This window comes from Aplosporella prunicola, assembly GCF_010093885.1.
Source record: "Aplosporella prunicola CBS 121167 unplaced genomic scaffold K452scaffold_5, whole genome shotgun sequence".
Lineage (NCBI taxonomy): Eukaryota > Fungi > Ascomycota > Dothideomycetes > Botryosphaeriales > Aplosporellaceae > Aplosporella > Aplosporella prunicola.
In genome coordinates this window covers 96,121-113,654 of record NW_022983533.1, presented here as the reverse complement: position 1 = coordinate 113,654, position 17,534 = coordinate 96,121, and the positions used below count along the sequence as shown (strand labels likewise).

At 56.6% G+C, this 17,534-nt stretch overlaps 8 protein-coding genes across 8 annotated transcripts; 4 read left to right on the top strand and 4 right to left on the bottom strand.

Annotated features, from left to right (window-relative positions):
• The first annotated feature begins 138 nt into the window (after nt 1-138).
• K452DRAFT_284263 (uncharacterized protein) lies at nt 139-2,068 on the top strand. The gene has a single exon (XM_033539916.1). The coding sequence runs from the start codon at nt 381-383 to the stop codon at nt 1,866-1,868; it is 1,488 nt and encodes a 495-aa protein (XP_033400589.1). The 5' UTR covers nt 139-380; the 3' UTR covers nt 1,869-2,068.
• Nucleotides 2,069-2,653: 585 nt separating this feature from the next.
• K452DRAFT_131517 (uncharacterized protein) lies at nt 2,654-3,163 on the bottom strand. Its single transcript, XM_033535292.1, has one exon. It carries the CDS (start codon nt 3,051-3,053, stop codon nt 2,688-2,690), a length of 366 nt encoding a protein of 121 aa, XP_033400588.1. The 5' UTR covers nt 3,054-3,163; the 3' UTR covers nt 2,654-2,687.
• K452DRAFT_131504 (uncharacterized protein) lies at nt 3,099-3,811 on the top strand. The gene has a single exon (XM_033535291.1). It carries the CDS (start codon nt 3,231-3,233, stop codon nt 3,639-3,641), a length of 411 nt encoding a protein of 136 aa, XP_033400587.1. The 5' UTR covers nt 3,099-3,230; the 3' UTR covers nt 3,642-3,811.
• Nucleotides 3,812-6,866: 3,055 nt separating this feature from the next.
• Nucleotides 6,867-9,103, bottom strand: K452DRAFT_265300 (uncharacterized protein). Its single transcript, XM_033538743.1, has 4 exons — nt 8,817-9,103; nt 8,707-8,768; nt 8,483-8,631; nt 6,867-8,284 (listed from the first exon to the last, which is right to left on the bottom strand). Coding segments are annotated over exons 1-4 (1,197 nt in total). The 5' UTR covers nt 8,819-9,103; the 3' UTR covers nt 6,867-7,300.
• Nucleotides 9,104-9,751: 648 nt separating this feature from the next.
• On the top strand, nt 9,752-11,430 carry K452DRAFT_324711 (uncharacterized protein; the record flags this gene model as incomplete). Its single annotated transcript, XM_033544722.1, has 4 exons — nt 9,752-10,279; nt 10,395-11,014; nt 11,073-11,343; nt 11,410-11,430. 4 exons carry the CDS (start codon nt 9,752-9,754, stop codon nt 11,428-11,430), a joined length of 1,440 nt encoding a protein of 479 aa, XP_033400585.1.
• Nucleotides 11,431-11,452: 22 nt separating this feature from the next.
• On the bottom strand, nt 11,453-12,072 carry K452DRAFT_284258 (uncharacterized protein). Its single transcript, XM_033539915.1, has one exon. It carries the CDS (start codon nt 11,979-11,981, stop codon nt 11,715-11,717), a length of 267 nt encoding a protein of 88 aa, XP_033400584.1. The 5' UTR covers nt 11,982-12,072; the 3' UTR covers nt 11,453-11,714.
• A 1,730-nt stretch (nt 12,073-13,802) lies between these two features.
• On the bottom strand, nt 13,803-14,380 carry K452DRAFT_131409 (uncharacterized protein). The gene has a single exon (XM_033535290.1). It carries the CDS (start codon nt 14,246-14,248, stop codon nt 13,940-13,942), a length of 309 nt encoding a protein of 102 aa, XP_033400583.1. The 5' UTR covers nt 14,249-14,380; the 3' UTR covers nt 13,803-13,939.
• Nucleotides 14,381-15,394: 1,014 nt separating this feature from the next.
• Nucleotides 15,395-17,534, top strand: K452DRAFT_265293 (uncharacterized protein). The gene is made up of 4 exons (XM_033538742.1): nt 15,395-16,137; nt 16,186-16,300; nt 16,353-16,810; nt 16,866-17,534. The coding sequence occupies exons 1-4, from the start codon at nt 15,623-15,625 to the stop codon at nt 17,278-17,280; spliced, it is 1,503 nt and encodes a 500-aa protein (XP_033400582.1). The 5' UTR covers nt 15,395-15,622; the 3' UTR covers nt 17,281-17,534.

Here is a 17,534-nt window from a genome sequence, read left to right as displayed (position 1 = left end):
TATCGTGCATGTGAAGGGCGGCCGGTCGCACACGCCTGGTGACGCTGCGGCATATGTATTAGATCAGCAGCGCTGCGGTCAGCCCGCCCAAACCACCAAGCCCATCCCATCTCGCCTCCACCTCCGCTCCCGCAAAGTCGCCGCAACGCTCCGACCACCTTCTCCGCGCATGCCGCGCCCCAACCCCCCGCCATGGAGGGCTTCGACACCATCACCATGTCCTACTTGGCCCCGACAATGCCGCTGTCCAATGTAACCGCCGCCGACCTGCTGCCGCTCGACTCCTCCCTGGCCGACGCCCACTCCAACTTTGACGCCGAGACGTTTGCGGGGTACCAACCACCACCACCACCACCACCCACCACCCACCATCCTTTCAAATGCTAACCCGCGCTACGACCAGGAGTGAGGATGCTGCCTACTTGCACCCGCGCCAGCCGCCGCCGCCGCTCAAGCGCTTCTCCACCACCTACGACGACCCTTTTTCCGATGCCCTCAGCGCCTACGACGGCCAGCCCCAGCCCTCGGAGCAGACTGCCCCCGAGAGCCCCAACATCGAGCGCGACAACAAGCTGCTCGGTTTCTCGCCCCCCACCTTCCCCTACACCATCCTCGACTATGCCTACCGTCGGACCTCCGTCTCCCTTTCCGCCCAGCTCCGCGGCATGTTCTTCCTCGCCGAGTCGCCATGGGCCTCGACCGGCGACGCCGCCGCCCCACCCACCGAGCTGACGTGCTACCGCCGCAATCTCTTCCAGATCACGGGCACCATCACCCTGCCGCGGGCCCTGCAATACATCATGACGGAGCAAGGCGAGCAGATCCCTGTGCTGGCCCAGGAATTGACCATCTCGGCTACCGAGTCGGTAGAGGGAAACCCGGTGAAGATCATCTCTGTGCCATGGAAGACCCCGGCAAGCAGCACCCAAATTCCAGAGGACAAGACGGAGAAAGAACCGCCTTCCATACCGCTGGACCTGTCCAACGGACACGAGCTCGACTCGGAATTTGTGAGCTTTCCGATCGCATGGAAGAGGCTGCAGTTTCGGATCGCGACGGCGAACAACGGGCGGCGGAAGGAGCTGCAGCAGCACTTTGTGGTCCGCCTCAAGGTCATGGCCACTCTCACGACCGGGCTGAGGGTTCCTATCTGCGAGGTCCAATCGGGTGCCATCATCGTGCGTGGCCGCAGCCCGAGGAATTTCCAGTCGCGCAAGGATTTCCCCATCAGCGGCGGCAGCACCGCTCGCAAGTCGCATGCCCCGCCTCAGCCCACCCGCGCCTCGACGGGCGAGCCTAACCACAGTCATCACAAGCGGGATCCTTCAACAGCCACGACGGTGGAGATTCCTCAGATGCCATTCCAGTTCGATCCAAATGATACCCTGGTATCACCCGATTTCTTCGAATGGAAGATACCGACTGGTCAGCCCGGCGCCATGACCGCCATCCCACCGGCGCCCGCCTCCTACAGCATGCCTGTGCCACCACCCTACGCCCAGTCGAGCCCGGATATGTCGCGCCACAACCAGCAGCCACGACCCTCGCTCTCCCAACCCATCAGCCTGTCCCTCACCGACGACGAGCCAAAGAAGGTCGAATCGCCCGCTGAGGGCTCCAAGAAACTGCCGAAATTATCACAGGTACCAGCAAGGGCACCGTCGTTTTCATTGAATTTGATCAGCAGCCCGGACGAGAGCGCAGATCTGCTGTACGAATATTTCCCGCTCGGCCTGGACGACTGGATGCCGCCCGTCGACGCCGTGTACAGGCCGCACGTGGTGCATCACATGAACCTGCCGCAGGATCCCAAGGCCATGGCAGTGAAGAACAGGAGCAAGAGATATTTCTCCGAGTCGTCACCATAAGGCGACAGCCAACCAGCCAGCCCTTGCAAAGTTAAATGATATTTCGGAGACTCCTCCGGGTCCCAGTTGTGCGGATTTTGCTTGGAGCCGTGGTGCGATAGGGAGTCGCCCGGGGAAGCAAGGGAAGAAGCGCGCATTCTCTACGCAGGCAGCATTAAGCTCAGCGCAAATTTGCGCGACGGTTAGTGGGAAATATGGGCGGGGCAACGAGGTTACACGTACCTCTTCTTTTTTTTTGGTTTTTGTTTTTTTCCTTTTTCAGATACCCAGAATCATACCGTGGGGCGCGGGAGAAGATGACGATGGGGCGTCGCCAGGCATGGTAGTGGCATGTGCCTGCCCTGCGCTTTCTTACTCTCCGCAGCTGGACCCGCGGAGACGAATCGCAAGGGAGCGAGGTGCTTGCTTGCTTGCTTGCTTGCTTGCCTGCCGATCCTCGATGGAGCTAAAAAAGCAATATAACCGTCTCGATGGCGGTTCTGCGATCGCGGCTGTCGGATCGCTGGCTCTGGGGTCTGGGCTTTTGGCGAGGCACGGCATGGCATGGTGCGAACAGATCGGGTCAGAACAGAACAGAACAGAACGGGCGGATCGGAACAGTAATCATACCCCCCCTCCCCTCCTTCTCCCCCCTCTTCATCCTCCTCGTACTCCTACTCCTACTCCTACTTCTGCTCCTCTTATCACGCAGTCAATCGGTCAACCAGGCAGTCAGTCAGACAGTCAGTCAGTCGAGCATTCTGTTCATTGATTGAGCGAGCGAGCGAGCGAGCCAAACAACTACCCAACAACCTGTCTTTCGGCGCATCATACACACACCTACACACCTCCACACCTCCACACCTCTACATCTACGCACGCGCTCAACATAGCAAAACAGCACAGCGCGCCGTTTGCAAACGGGCTGGTACGAACAACACCAACACAGGCACAAGCACAAGCACAGGCACAAGCACAAGCATACGCACAAGTAAACGTACATCTACATCTACAAGCACAAGCACAAGCAGAAGTACAAGCACAAGCAGAAGTACAAGCACAAGCACAAGCACAAGACACGGTTGTAGTGGGATAACTGGGGTTTTTTCCTTTTTCATTTCCTTTTCCTTTTCTTTTCTTTACGCGCTCAGAATGAAAGACTATCGTATCGCATATTGTCGTATCGCACGCACCGCGCACGGCCATGGATGAGCGTGGGTGGGCTTGCTGCTTGCCGCTTGCGTGCGGAGATGGACTTGCTTTTGGTGTTGGTGGTGTTGCTGCTGTTGTGGCTATTGTTGCTGGTGTTTTGGTTACGGGGTGCGTGTTCAAGAGGAGTTTCGTGGGTTTGGGTGTGGTGTGTTTGGTCTGCTATTGGTTGATATGTGTGGGTGGGTGGGTGTGAGTGTTGCGCCTGCTTGTGTTCATGGTCCTCTTCTACTTCTTCTTCTTTTTCTCGTTATTACCCCTGATTGCGCCTGTTGGTTTTGTTTTGGTTTTGGTTTTGAGAGCTGCGGGTTTAGGGAGGCTCACACCCTCGTCGTTTTCTCCTTCTTTTTCGTCTGGTTGTTTTTTGTTTTTCTTGAGGTTTGGGGTTGCGCAAGCTTGCTTCACGATACCTCTCTGTTCTGGCGGTGTTGGTGTTGGTGTTGTCGCTGTTGTCGCTGCTGCTGTTGCCGTTGCTGTTTGTGGTGGTGGTGTGGTGGTGGTAGTGTGGTGACCGAGGTATACGTGTGTGCGTTTGTGTGGTTCTGGGTTCTGGCTGGTGGTGTGTTGCTGGGTTGGACAGCGTGATGGTTGTTGGCTGGTGGGCTTGCTCACTGGCTTGGTTGCCTGCTTGCCTGCTGGCTAGTTGGCTGGCTAGTTGCCGCGCTTGCTTGCGTGCGTGCGTGCCTGCGTGCATGAGCGCGCGGGGTTGTGTCTGCGCTACCTACAGTACGCACGCTACATAAAGTTACAGCTGGCGCGGCGCGCTAGAGTGGATTGCGGCTGTGTCTGCGGGGTTTTTTCGTTTTGGTTCTTGCGAGCTTTTATCTGGGGGGCTCTGTGTTTGAATATTAGGTGTACGAGATAGGGTACATCTTCCTCCTTTTTCTTTTTATCTGTCTTTTCTTTTAGTTATGGTTTTGGTGGGATGGTGAATCGATTGGAGATTGAGGCGGCGCTGCGGCTAGATTGGTGCGAGATATATGAGGGAGAGTACGGAGTGGGTGTGTTGTGGCGTGGCATGCTATTGCTGCTGCTGCTGCGGCGGCGGCGGCGGCGGCGGCGGCTGCTGAATTACAATTACGATGCTACTGCTGCTACTGCTGCTGTCTCTGTTGTTTTTCTACTACTAACGATGCTGTCCGGGACGGACAAGTTAGGTAAGTAGGTGAATACTCCAGGTGTAACCTCTCAGTCAGTCAGTGATAAGTCAAAACGATAACGATGCACGCAGGCAGAAGGTTGTCGTAGTAGACTACGAGGCGTTCCAGGTCGTGGTGATTCTGAGTGCGATTTGAAGGCACTGGTTTAGGTATGCGGCATAAGTCCTGGTTCTTGATTCTTTTTTGTTTCCTCCGGTAATAAACAAATTTCTCTCATGTACACGCACTCATACTTTTTTTCACTTCTGTTTCCTTGCTGGTTCTTAATAAAACGTATAAGGGACTGGAAGCGAGTATACGCGTAAGTAGACGGGTAAGCGGTCTAGTCTTTTTATTGCTGTTTTCTTACATCCTCTTCCTCCCTTTAGTTTAATGTTTACCTCATTGGGTGCATACAGAGTTGCAAACCTAGTTTACTTACCTATCATACAGGGCTAGATACCTAGGAGAGATACACCACAGAGGCATGCGCTCCCCTATACTCTGTACTAGCACCATGTGTATACGGTTCAGTCATGCCCAGTTGATTACCCGGTCCAGTCCAAGCTGAGCCGTCTACCAACATGCACGTACATATTTCGTCTCGTAGGTTTCATCTCAGTATGTCTCATTGCATCTCACAGTTTCACCCAACTTGGTCCCTCGACAGTGTTTCTGTTTCTGTCCGTTCGGGCTGCTGATTGGTTGGCTATCGGACTGGCCTGATTGGCAGCCAAGCAAACAGAGACAATAAATAAGACACAGAGACGGACGAGGGGGGAAGGGACCACACGCTTGCCACTTTAGGCGAGCACGAGAACACTGCCCGGCTAGTTGTTCTGGTGGTTAGCTGGCTGGCTGGTCGAGTATTCGTTCACCCCGCCACTATCACCACCTCCATCCTGCCTCGTGCCCGCTACCACTTTCCTGCCTACCTGCCTGCTTGCTTTCTTATCACATCCCACATGCTTCCTCCTACAGTCACGCGTACGAGCGAGTGTACGCACATACTCGGTTAGTCAGTCACTCTCACACACATAGACTCCACTAATTCACTCAGCTCCTCACTTCTCACTTCCATTTATCTTAAACAATCCATCTCACCACGCACTAGCTCCTAAGCAGTCCTCACACTAACCTTAAACCCACATCCTGCCTTCCTTCACAGACAGTAAGTACAGTACAGTACAGTACAGTATAGTACAGTACAGTACCACACCACACCACACAACCACACAACCTACGCGTTTCACCCGCCACCGCTACCCCACCCCACCCCACCACCTCGCTCCAGACATACATACACATACACACACACCTACTCACTCACTTACTTACTTACTCACTCACCTTGACGCACCACACCGCAACGCAACACATCGCAATGCAACGCAATGCAACGCAGGCTGAGACACGGCCAGCCTCCCAGTCATCAGCCATCAGCCATCAGCCATCAGCCACGCGCTTAAGCGGAAGTCCTCGACTGTTTCGGTGTCTCCGGTCGCACGCACCACCACCACCGTCGTCGGCACTGTCGTCGTCGCCGCGTCGGCTTAGGTCCGCCACACCGCTGTCTTGAGCCGAGACATAAGGGCTGGGGAAGGCGGTGTGGTATGCGTAGGGTGGGGATGGTGGGGTAGGTAGGTAGGATAGAGGGTTGTATGTGTGTGTATATATGTAGTATAGTGTGGTATGGTATTGTGCGCGGTAGGTATATGGGAGTAGGCAGGCAGCAAGCCCGACGAAGACGGGGAAGCAGCGTAAGGGCGGGGTTAGATACAGAGGCCAAGAAGTAATAGAAACAGGGAGGGCGGTCGGGAGGTGGAGGTCGTCGATAGATGAGAGAAGAAGATGATGATGTACACACGCCGCTCTCCCAGAGCGTTATCGTCATGTTACGTTGTGTGTTTTTCTTTTTCTTTTTCTCGCTTTCCTCCACTTGGCTATAATTTCGTCTTCGGTCTCTACCTTACCCTACTCCCCCTTTTTGATACAACATCTACCTACCGTAGGCGGGCCCGACGCGGTTACTATAAGCTAGAAGACCTTACCGAAGGTAAGCTTAAGTATTACTACGTAGGAACATGGGTTTTTCCTACTGTTCTTTTGCCTTTAGCGCTTCTTCCTTCTACTCGGTTGGTTAGGAGGGCGGTTAGTCTGTTAGGGTTAGAGTGGAGTAAACCGATGAATAGACGGGAAAATGAATGAATGAATAAACAAGTGAGTGAATAAATAGATAGATGAATAGATAGAAAGCACGCCTGCTTAGATGGAGATTGAGATTAAGATTAAGACCGAGATTGAGATTTATGCCTTGTTTATACGTGCGGGTGGTGGTGGTGGTGGTAGCGGCGGCGTTTAGCTGAGTGGGTAGTATACGGATAAGTAGGTGAGTAAGTAAGTAATACGATTAGCTTCGCTTCTTTTGTTTTAATTTTATTCTTATCTAGTTTAGGTGAGTTTACTACCCTTATGTGTACGTGCCTGTGTGTATATGTATATATATATGCTATCACATACTACTGCGTGCACGACACGACACGACACGAGCGTCTATACCTAGTAACCGACCAATCGCACTACTACCTAACTACCTAGCTAAGCACCTTTAACTCGTTTAAGCTAACCCCAACACGTTTAAGCGACTAACTAACTAACTGCCTAACTAAGTGCTTAACCACTTCTATACCCTACTCTTACTCTTATATTAGTAACTGCCTACCTACCCAACCACCTAGCATAACGAGCGAGCAGCTCAAGCATCAAGTATTAAGTATCAAATAAGCGCGTGTCCTGCTATGTAATACAGTACGCTGCTTTCTGCACTGAGGGAGGGTGCAATCTCTGTGTAGTATGGTGCGTGCTGTATAGTGCGGTATTATGCAGTTACGCCAATTACCAACATACGCAAGCACACAAACAAACACCGCCGCTAAAACCCAGCGTACTTGTAAGTCAATGTGTAAACGAGCGTACCTACTCCTACCCTAGAGCTAACGAAGTGAATACAAAATAAGCAGCAGCAGCGTAAGCGAGGCGTATACCAATCAATCAACAGTCAACAATCAACAACCAGACCTACCCACAACCCAACTCACACCACACCTAATCGCCCACCCCCCTAGCCCCCATCCGCAAAACCGGCGCGTCGGCCCTATCGTCGTCCATGGCCGCGTCTGCGTCCGCGTCGACAGACGAGACGATGCGCGCGCCCATGCGCTCGAATGTCGGCTCGGGCGTGGGCGTGCGTGAGGGGTGCGGTGAGGGGAGTGGGATGGAGAGGGGGATGGTTAGGGAGAGGGGCGCCTCCTTCGTCGGGGGCACCTCCTTCGTCGGCTTGGCCTCCACGGCCGAGGGCGGGGGCGTCAGGACGTCGAAGCCCGCGCCGCCGATGCGGGGGGTAGGAGGGGCGACGGTAAGCGGCGCGGCGCCCACACCCGCACCCTCCCCCAGCTCGCGCTCGCACTCCCTAGCAAACCACACACTACGCACCCGCAACTCGGCCGTCGCCGCCTCGTCGACGACAACGACGGCGCGTGCGTGCAGCTGCAGCCCCGACAGCGGCCACGCCTGGCTGACGCCGCCTTCGAGCCCGTGCCGCACCGCCCGCGCTTTGTGCGCCCCTGTCGCTAGCGCGACGACTTCGCGCGCGCCGAGGATCGTCGATGTGCCCACTGTTAGGGCGCGTGTGGGGACTGCGGCGGCGGAGGTGCCTCCGGTCGCGAGACCGCTGTTTGTGGACGCGAGGGTGTTCCCTACGGTGCTCCCTGCGGTCGCGGCAAAGAACCGGGCATTAGCGGCCCGCGTCTCAGGCGCAAGCACGACCTCTCGCGTGCGACTGCTCAAGCCGGTGCCGGCCTCGTTGAACGCTATGTGGCCATTCGTGCCGACGCCCGCGAGGAAGAGCTCGATGCCTCCGACGGCGACGATGGCGCGCTCGTAGGCGGCGCATTCGGCGGACAGGTCCGGCGCGTTGCCGTTCAGGATGTGGATGTTGCGGGGCGGGATGTCGACGTGCGAGAAGAGGTGCTTGTACATGTACGTGTGGTAGGATTGGGGGTGGGATTGCGGGAGGGACACGTATTCGTCCTGTTTGGTGGGGTTAGTTGGGGGGGCTGTTATTATATAGAGGATCTTCTTATAGAGAGAGGGGATTTTGGGGGCGAGGGGGAGGGTGTTTTGAAGAGTGTTTGTTTAGGGTAGGGATGGTAGGCAGGGTGGTTTAGGGTGCGCCGTGCACGGGCGCGCTTCAGCTCATTTCGCGTCGTGGGACGGACGACGTCGTACCATATTGAAGGTGAGGACATTGCGGAACGAGACGTCGCCGCTCTTGTACTTTTGCACCAGCAGGCGATAGACAATCTCCGGGCTGGAGCCGGTGGGCAGGCCCAGGACAAACGGGCGGTCGGGCGTCGGGGCAAAGGCTTTGATGCGCCCTAGATATGCACGATACACGCCTTGCGTCAGGCTATTTTGCGGGGGAAGAGGAGGCCTAGCCTTGGACCACTGACCGACGACATAATCGGCGACGTATTGCGACGCCGCTTGGCGATCTTCGCGGATGATGAGCCTCCTGCCTGCCCGTCAGCACAAGCCACAGCTTCTTTCGGCCTGTACGTACATGTTGTGCTTCCGCCGTTGTCTCGGACGAGAGCAGCAAGTTGGGCGCGCGCCCTTCTCTTATTTTAGAGCCTGTGTACGAGTATGCGCCATCATGGGGACGTTGCAACGGCAGCCAGAGTCATTGCGTGTTACCGTCGCTGGCGTCGATTTGACTCGGAATGTAATGTGGTTTGCCTCAAAAGACGATGTTGCATCATGTCCACGAGCTGGCAGGGGCCCATGCTCAGGCAAAACGCGGACTAGCCCGAGCGCACTCGATCATTCACTCTCTCCCCAGGTGTGGCTGACGGCAGCGTTACATTAGGCCGGCAGCAACGTCTTGCAGAAGGAGGGAGAGGGTGGTGAGAGTGAGGTGAGGGTGACTAGACGATAATGACAAGCAGCCAGCCAGCAAAAGCCAAAAGAAGCCAAGCCCGCCCGCAGTCTCGCCCAATCACGCCCCTCCCCTTTCGCCAATCCCCGTATTTTTCTTGCGCGTGTCGGCTTATCGTCCGTCGGCTTTCTGGGGGGGGGCTTGGGGTCGCGGTCGCGCCCGCATGGAGCGGCCAAAAGGTTATCTTAACAACTAGAGCTTACTATTCTTAGGCCGGTGCCACGGCGGGTATATAGAATTGTGATGCGCATGACAACAATCGCCATTCACCGTTCAGGATCGACCGTCCGCTTGCTTCATAATACTCCGTAGACTGGAGAGATAACAGTCCGCACTCCACCCGCTGCGCCGCACCCTGATCCCCAGACTAGGAAGCTGCCACCGCTGCCGCCCCTACCCTCCCTCCGCAACTGCCTTATTTCCACTTCCCTTCTCTCCCTCTCTCTCGTTCGTTTGGAATTCCTTCCACCATCACAATGGCTCAGCCCACTGTCGCCGCCGAGAAAAACAACGTGCCTACCGCTGAAACGCGCCCAGCCTCGTCTGACCACTCGCAAACCATGTCGAGCGAAGAGCAGGGTGTCGCCGCCGCTCCGCCCAAGTCGTGGAAGTATCGCGAATTCAACATCTTCGGTCACCGCATCTGGTATGCCTCGCCTCCGGCCCAGCTCGTCCTCGTCTCGCTGGTCTGCTTCCTGTGCCCGGGCATGTTCAATGCCGTCCAGGGCATGGGTGGAGGCGGTCAGGTCGACACCTCGGCCTCTAACAAGGCCAACATTGCCCTCAACTCGACCTTTGCCGTCGTCGCCTTCACCGCCGGCACCATTGTCAACTCGATTGGCATCAAGATCTCGCTGGCCTTTGGCGGCATCGGCTACAGCATCTACGTCGCTTCGTTCCTAAGCTTCTCGCACAACCACAACTATGGCTTCACCATCTTCGCGGGTGCCTTCCTTGGCATATGCGCCGGCATGCTCTGGACCGCCCAGGGCGCCATCATGATGTCGTACCCGCCCGAGGAGTCCAAGGGCCGCTACATCTCGTGGTTTTGGATGATCTTCAACCTCGGCGCCGTCATTGGAAGTCTGGTAAGCTTTAACCCTTCACCCGGTTGCGTGCCACGCGCCCGCGCCCCTCCCGTGCCCGCCCGGTCCCCTGTTCCTATGTAGGTTGTCGCTTTACTAATTCCGGCGCGCCCCGCAGATCCCGCTCGGCCAAAACATCCACACGACGACGGCGAGCACCGTGTCTGATGGCACGTACATTGGCTTCCTCGTCCTCACCCTCATCGGCGCCGCCTGCGCCTTCTTCCTCGTCAATGCCAAGAGCGTCGTGCGCGACGATGGCACCCACGTCATCCTCATGAAGAACCCTAGCTTCATGACCGAGGTCAAGGGCCTGTGCCAGACGTTCGTCAGCGACCCCTACATCATCGCCCTCTTCCCCATGTTCTTCGCCTCGAATTGGTTCTACACCTACCAATTCAACAACGTCAATGCCGCGTACTTCAACACGCGCACCCGCGCCCTCAACAACACGCTCTACTACGTCATGCAGATCGTCGGCGCCTTCATCATGGGCTACGGGCTCGACCAGACGGGCATCCGCCGGACGGTCCGTGCCAAGATTGTCTGGGCCGTCCTGTTCGCCTTGACCATGGGCATCTGGGGCGGCGGCTACGCGTTCCAGAAGACGTACACTCGCGAAGATGCCGCTCAGGATGACTTTGTCAGGGATTGGACTCACTCGGGTTACGTTGGCCCCATGTTCCTGTACATGTTCTATGGCTTCTACGACGCCGCGTGGCAGACGACCGTCTACTGGTGAGATGAACGCGATCAATGCGCAAGTATAGAGGGTAGTAGCTGACTCTAAAAATAGGCTCATGGGCGCCATGACAAACAACGGCCGCAAGCTGGCCAACTTTGCCGGCTTCTACAAGGGCATCCAATCGGCGGGTGCGGCCGTCATCTGGGCGCTCGACCTGGACAAGAAGCCGTTTATGAACCTGTTTGCGTCGTGCTGGGCGCTACTGGCGGGCTCGCTGGTGATTGCGCTGCCGGTCTTCCTCATCAAGATCAAGGACACGGTCGACATTGAAGACGATCTCAAGTTCACGGACGAGACGCTCGCGGACGTCAAGCCTGATGCTGTCGCGAACGCGGATCCGAAGACGGTGGCCCCTGCGACTGCTGCGACGTCTTCTTCGCCCCCGCAGTACGAGGAGAAGCGCGCGTAGATGCGCGTGAATGAACGAAGGGACTTCTTCTTGGTCGTTATTTCGTGTTGTGTTGTTGTTGTGTTTATTTGGGGGTTCGAGGAAAGGTGACTGATTGCTTTTTTCCTTGACTTTTTCTTTTTCTTTACCTTATGCTTTTTAATGCTTGAGTGGTGGACTGTATGTATGGTATGCATTCATGCATATATGCAGCCCCACACGCCGATTTTTTTGTCGCGATCGCTCTGGAGCGGCGCGATGCGGGCTAAGGCCGTTTTTTCTTTTTTTTTTTGTCTTTCTTCCACTTATGTACCTACACTGCTACAGTACAGTACATACACCCTGCACTCGGACGGATCGAGTGGATGGATGGATGGGTGGATCTTGATAGCGATGATGGCGGTGGTTTCGTTCGTTGCTTTTGCTGCTTGCTTGCTTGCTTGCCTTGGCTTGCTTGGCTTGCTTGCTCTCTGGTTCTGGTTCAGGGTTCGTCGAGTTGTCTGTGTCGAGCGGGCCACATACCTTTGGGCCTTGGGTGGTGGGTCGTGTGTGTCGCGCGCATCGCATGGCATGGCGGAGCTCTGCCTGCCTGCCTGCCTGCCTGCCTGCCTGCCTGTCTGTCTGTCTGTCTGTCTGTCTGTCTGTTTTTTTTTTTTTTTTTTTCTAGCTAGCTAGCGAGACTAGCTAGTCTAGCTGGCTGGCTGGTTGGCTCTGATGGATGATGATGAGTGAGTAGGTGGCGAGCTCGAATGGAAATGCATGGATGATGATGACGATGATGATGATTTGATGTGCTTTGGTTTTGGTTTTGGTGTTTGAGTGTGTGGTTGTGTGTGGTTGTGTGTGATTGTGTGTGTGATGTGCGTGATGTTAGCCCGGAGTACCCAAGGGACTGATGACTCAGGCAGTACGGAGTACGGAGTAGACAGATAGATAGGAGTAGGCAGGGCGTCGACAGTGATAGTGATAGTGACTGTACTGCGGTACGTAAGTAGGCAGGCTGCCAGCCTTACGGCCTTACGGCCTTATGCAGTACGGCCTTATGCAGTTAATCTGGAAAACCCCACTCCTAAAAGTTGGAGATTAGATCTTTAATCTTGAATCTTGGATCTTGGATCTTGTGGTAGTGGGGTGCGTAGTTACGGCCTTAGGCACTTAGCCACCTTAGCCTCCTACCTAGCTACCCACCTACCTACTCTTGTTCATACACTCGTACGTACGAGTGTACGTACGGTAGGTAGCTAGGTAGCATGTATGATGTAGTATAGAGGCGTTCCCAACGCCCCAGCGCCCCGCTCGGCAGTGGGTAGGTGGGGCGCGAGTGGGCCGAAGCAGACGGATCGTTCGGCGGCGGAGGTTCGGCGGCGGCATGGAATGATGGGGCCCACTGCCGGGTGCCGGTACGTACGCTATTGTCGGGTCGGTGGTGGTAGGGTCGTGCTTGGGTTGGGTTTGGGTGGTGGTGCGGTTTAAGCCGTGGCTAGCCGAGCCGGGTTGCGTAGGTATGTGGTGTTGAGGCGAGGGAGGAGTCGGGTTGGGGTTTGGTTTGCTGTGTGTGTGTGTGTTTGCTGTGCGTGTGTTGCTGGCATCGGGTCGGGTTTAGGTAGGCAGTAGGTGTTGTTTGTGGTAGCTGCTATACTGGACTGCATGTGCTCTACTGTAGAGTGCCTGGGCTACTGTCTAGGTAGGTAGGTCTTTGTCGGTGCTGCTAAGGCGGCTGCGGCTGCGGCTGCGTCTGGGTATGCCGTCTCCGCTCTGGTGGTGGCGGTCTTCTTGGGTTCAGGTTCGAAGGAGGCGTGCCGGGTTATTGTTTGAGAGGAGGGGTGAGTGCGTGCTTGTGTGTGTGTGTGTGTGTGTGTTTGGGTGGGAGGGTTTTGCTTGAGAGTGTGGAGAGAGTGTGAAGAGTAAAAGAGAGAGAGAGAGAGAAGAAGGGGGGTTGTTTGTACGGGTGGACGTGTATCAGGTTGTATGCTTTCGCGGTACTGCACTGGACCGAGTGCGTGTGTGTATGGTGTCGTATTGTTGGTAGATAGATAGGTGGGTATACCGTTTTGGGTACGTACGTATGTGGGCGTGGGCGTGGTGGTTGCGGCTGCGGCTACGGTCGTGGCTGTGGCTGTAGTCTTGGATGTGGATATAGGTATTGTGTCAAGGCGGCAGTGCTTGCTCGTTTACAGCAAGAGGACAAGAACAAGGACGACGGCGCTGAGTGCGGCTGTGGCGGCGGCGGCGCTAGGTCGGTACCTATGACGGGCATGGAAGGCGGAGAAGGAGGAGGAGAAGGCGGGCGTACTAGGCACGCATGGCGCACAGTGAGTGGCTGGAGGAGGCGCGAAGGAAGGGAGAGAGAGTGTGTGTGCGAGAGTGAGAGTAAGAGTGAGCAAGTGGCTACGCAGAGAGGAAGAGGAGGGATAGACAGACGGGCCTAGCCGATTGGTGGCTCGGCTCATTCATTGGAGGGGTTGTCGCTGGCTGGCGAGGGAGAAAAGGACGAAGACGGGTCAGGCGTGCATGTGGTAGGACAGGCCGGTCATGGTGGTGCTGGAGAATGAGGGCTAGGATATGGTAACGAGCAAGACCGTGGAGAGCCTAGAGAGAGAGAGAGAGAGATACTAAGGACTCGACGACACGAAGCGGCAGCGAAAGAGACGCAGACGAAGCCAAAGACGAAGATGCAGCCCAAGACGAAACATGACGACGACAGAGAAACAGAGAACCAACAAGGCAGCAGACGGGAGCGCACACGCAAGCACACTCCATCAGTCCAGCACTCAGACAAACAATCAGGCGATGCGAATCGAATCCAGGCGGCCAGGCCGAAACGACGACACAGTGACATCGGCGTCTTAGGTAAGTAGAGTAGCAGAGCATGTCTCACGTCGATGGAGACGTCAAGACCGCACAATCACTTAGTAGGTAGTATTGTGCGTAATAGGAAGGGGTGGGTGGGTGCGCAGAGACGTTACGCTCGATGGTCGATCTAATCGACGACGACGCGCCGACGCCGAGCCGCATGCTACCTACCTAGGGTGCGTGTGCGTGTGCATGTGCGTGTGCGTGTGCGTGGGCGGGTGCGGACGGCGTGCCCGGTGGGGGTGAGGTCGATGGAACGGCCTTTTAAGCAAACCCAGGTAGGCGTGGTAGGTATACGTAGACAGACAGACAGACAGAGCAGACCAACTGCCGTCGCAGCCGGGACTTGGCTATCGACGTCGCCGTGCGCGTCTGGCGTTGCGCACGTTTGTCCGCCCGCCGCGGCTCCTGCTTCCGTCCTGGCTGGGTACCTTAAGGTAGATTTCCAATTTCCATCCACACACACACAAACACGCCAGCGCGCCGGAAACAAGACGGTGACATCGTCTGCCTACCTAGCCCTACCGGCCACCAACACCACCACGGAGGTACTTGTCATGAATAATGCGAAAAAGTGGAGGAGGGTTACGCTGCCCCGGTGTGCCGTATTGTACTTATAGCTGCTAGGACTTGGTACTTGCGAGAAAGAGGCCGACAGCTCGAGGACGGGGAGGGTGCGTGCGTGCAGGGAGGATGAGAATTTTTGGAGTGAGATGAGCTGGCGGTGTTTTTGGTGTTGATGGTGTTGTTGATAGTGGTGGTGGTGGTAGTGGTAGTGGTAGTGGCGGTGGTGCTGTTGCTGGTGGAGATGCTTCTCCGTGCTCGCGTCCTTACCACGTGCCCATCATCAGGAGATGGATGATGCAATCGTGGGGAGTTGACTGCTCGTATTGTATATACACCGGTGGGGAGAGAGAGGAAGGCCGAAGACATTATTATTATTACCTACAGTATGTAGAGATAGCGCGTAGATCGGTGTCACGCCAGTTGGTGGGCGGTGGGCCGGGACAGATCTCGTCTGGGCAATGCATGTAACACGACACGAGTGAGAAAGCCCTACGAGTACGGACGACGGACGGGGCACGTGGGAGCAAACGATTGCGGAAAGGCTGGGTTGCAGACTTGGGTGGCATATGTTTTGGCTTCTGCAGGCCTCGCCCTCCGACGCCTCTACCCTTGCGCCCGCGCACCCGCCCGCGATGACACCTTCCTCCTGCCGGCCTCTCTCTGGACCTGCTCTACCTACAAGCGCCATGCGCCCGCACCGTTTGCGACATCGGGCTCCAGTTCCAGTCCGCTAGCTATTTCTCAAAGACCCGCCGGCCGCCCGTTTGACCCCGTCCGCTGCCACAGTTTCAGCATGCTCCCACAGCTTGTGTGCTCCCCGCCCGTGTCGCTGCCGAAGGCCAAGCGCATCCACAATGTGGTCCGCGCCTGCGACCTCACCATGGACGATTTCCTGCGCGACGCCCGCCGCCTGTTCGACGCTCCTCTGCTGCCCGCCCGCCTGCTGCAAATGTCGGCCCGCCTGCAGGACCAGTTCGCCCTCAAGCTCCGCCAGAGTGCCATGTGCATGCTGCCGTCTTACAATCACACGCTGCCCTCTGGTCACGAGCGCGGCACCTATCTGGCCCTCGATGTCGGCGGCTCCACCTTCCGCGTCGCCCTCGTGGAACTCCAGGGCAAGTCGCAGGGCATGCGCATCGCCAAGATGCGCTCCTTTCGCGTCGACGACCGCGTCCGCCAGCTCGAGGGCCACGCCTTCTTCGACTGGATGGCCGAGCGTATCGAAGAGACCATTGCCGACCCGGACGTCAAGAAGCGCTGTGGTCCCCACACCTTGCCCATGGGCCTGGCCTGGTCTTTCCCGGTAGAGTAAGTACCATCAATGGTCCCAATGTTGCTCTTATTGACTCTGTGCAGACAGACCTCGACCAGGAGCGGCATCCTGCTCGACATGGGCAAGGGCTTCCGCGCCAGCAAAGGCGTGCAGAAGAGAGACCTCGGCGAACTCATCATGCTCGCGTGCAACCGAAGGGTGCGAGAAAAATTACCCTTTTCGGTAATCCGTCATGCTAACGCAGAAACAGAAACTCAACGTCCGCATGGATGCCATTGTCAATGACTCATCGGCTACCTTGCTCTCCCGCGCCTACCAGGACGAGACGACACGCCTTGCTCTGATCCTGGGCACCGGTTTCAACGCCTCGGTCCACCTGCCCGTGTCTGCCCTGTCCCGTGACAAGTTTGGCGAGAGGCCGCAGAGCTGGCATGACCAGGCAGAGCGCGTCTTGGTCAACACCGAGCTCAGCATGTTCGGAAAGAACATTCTGCCCACGACCCGATGGGACGATTATCTCAACCGCAACCACGACCACCCCGACTTCCAGCCCTTCGAGCACCTGATCAGCGGTCGCTACCTGGGCGAAATCACGAGGCTAGTCCTGCTCGAAGCCATCCAGACAGCTGGCCTGTTTGGTGGCGAGGTGCCGGACAAGCTCTTGGAGCCCTACAGCCTCGATACTGGCATCATGGCTGTCATTGAAGCGTCGGTTGCCCCTCCCTTACCCCTCACTTGACTTTGACATCTGACATTCTTCCAGCGACGACACCCCCTCCCTTACCAAAGCTTGCACCGTCCTCCAAGCGCACCACCCCCTTCCAACGCCTCCCACATACGCCGATCTTCTCTTTATCCGTTCAATCTGTCAGCTCGTATCGCGCCGCGCCGCGGCTTACCTTGCCACCGGGATCCACGCCCTCTGGTCGCTCCGTAACCGGGCCGAGAACCTTGCGGCAGCTGATGCCGGCCATGTCACCATCAGCTGCAACGGTTCCGTCATTGAAAAATACCCTTCGTTCCGGGCCCTGTGTCAGCAATATATTGAAGACCTCACGAGGCTGTCAGGTGCGCCGCCCCACTCGGTGGATCTGGAAATGGCGTTTGAGAGCTCCATCTTCGGCGCCGCCGTCGCCGTATGTTGCTTGGAGGGCCAAGACCAAGACCACGTATCCTAGGAGGCTTTTTTTTGTCAGCCATGCAGCAGCAGTGTTGTTGCATGGCATGGCTTTGACTTGGCATTCTGGACCGCGTGAGCGCGGTTGCGGCCTGCTCTAGCGAACAAGAATTTTTCCGGATACGAGGCCGTGCTGGGAAAAAAAATCTCCGATACGACCACGACCACCCCACGGGGTCAGGGCAACGCTGAGCAGCAACAGCAGCATCAGCAGCAGCAAGGTCGGCGGTTGCCGAAGCACGGCCTTCCCATTCC

Coding starts and splice junctions, on each gene's coding strand:
- K452DRAFT_284263 (XM_033539916.1), top strand. CDS start 381: ATGCTAACCCGCGCTACGACCAGGAGTGAGGATGCTGCCTACTTGCAC.
- K452DRAFT_265293 (XM_033538742.1), top strand. CDS start 15,623: ATGCTCCCACAGCTTGTGTGCTCCCCGCCCGTGTCGCTGCCGAAGGCC. Junction 16,138..16,185: donor GCCTGGTCTTTCCCGGTAGA/GTAAGTACCATC, acceptor GACTCTGTGCAG/ACAGACCTCGACCAGGAGCG. Junction 16,301..16,352: donor TGCTCGCGTGCAACCGAAGG/GTGCGAGAAAAA, acceptor ACGCAGAAACAG/AAACTCAACGTCCGCATGGA.
- K452DRAFT_131517 (XM_033535292.1), bottom strand. CDS start 3,053: ATGGCCGTGCGCGGTGCGTGCGATACGACAATATGCGATACGATAGTC.
- K452DRAFT_131504 (XM_033535291.1), top strand. CDS start 3,231: ATGTGTGGGTGGGTGGGTGTGAGTGTTGCGCCTGCTTGTGTTCATGGT.
- K452DRAFT_131409 (XM_033535290.1), bottom strand. CDS start 14,248: ATGTCACTGTGTCGTCGTTTCGGCCTGGCCGCCTGGATTCGATTCGCA.
- K452DRAFT_265300 (XM_033538743.1), bottom strand. Junction 8,632..8,706: donor CGTCGCCGATTATGTCGTCG/GTCAGTGGTCCA, acceptor GTGCATATCTAG/GGCGCATCAAAGCCTTTGCC. Junction 8,285..8,482: donor ATGTCCTCACCTTCAATATG/GTACGACGTCGT, acceptor CCCACCAAACAG/GACGAATACGTGTCCCTCCC.
- K452DRAFT_284258 (XM_033539915.1), bottom strand. CDS start 11,981: ATGCCATGCGATGCGCGCGACACACACGACCCACCACCCAAGGCCCAA.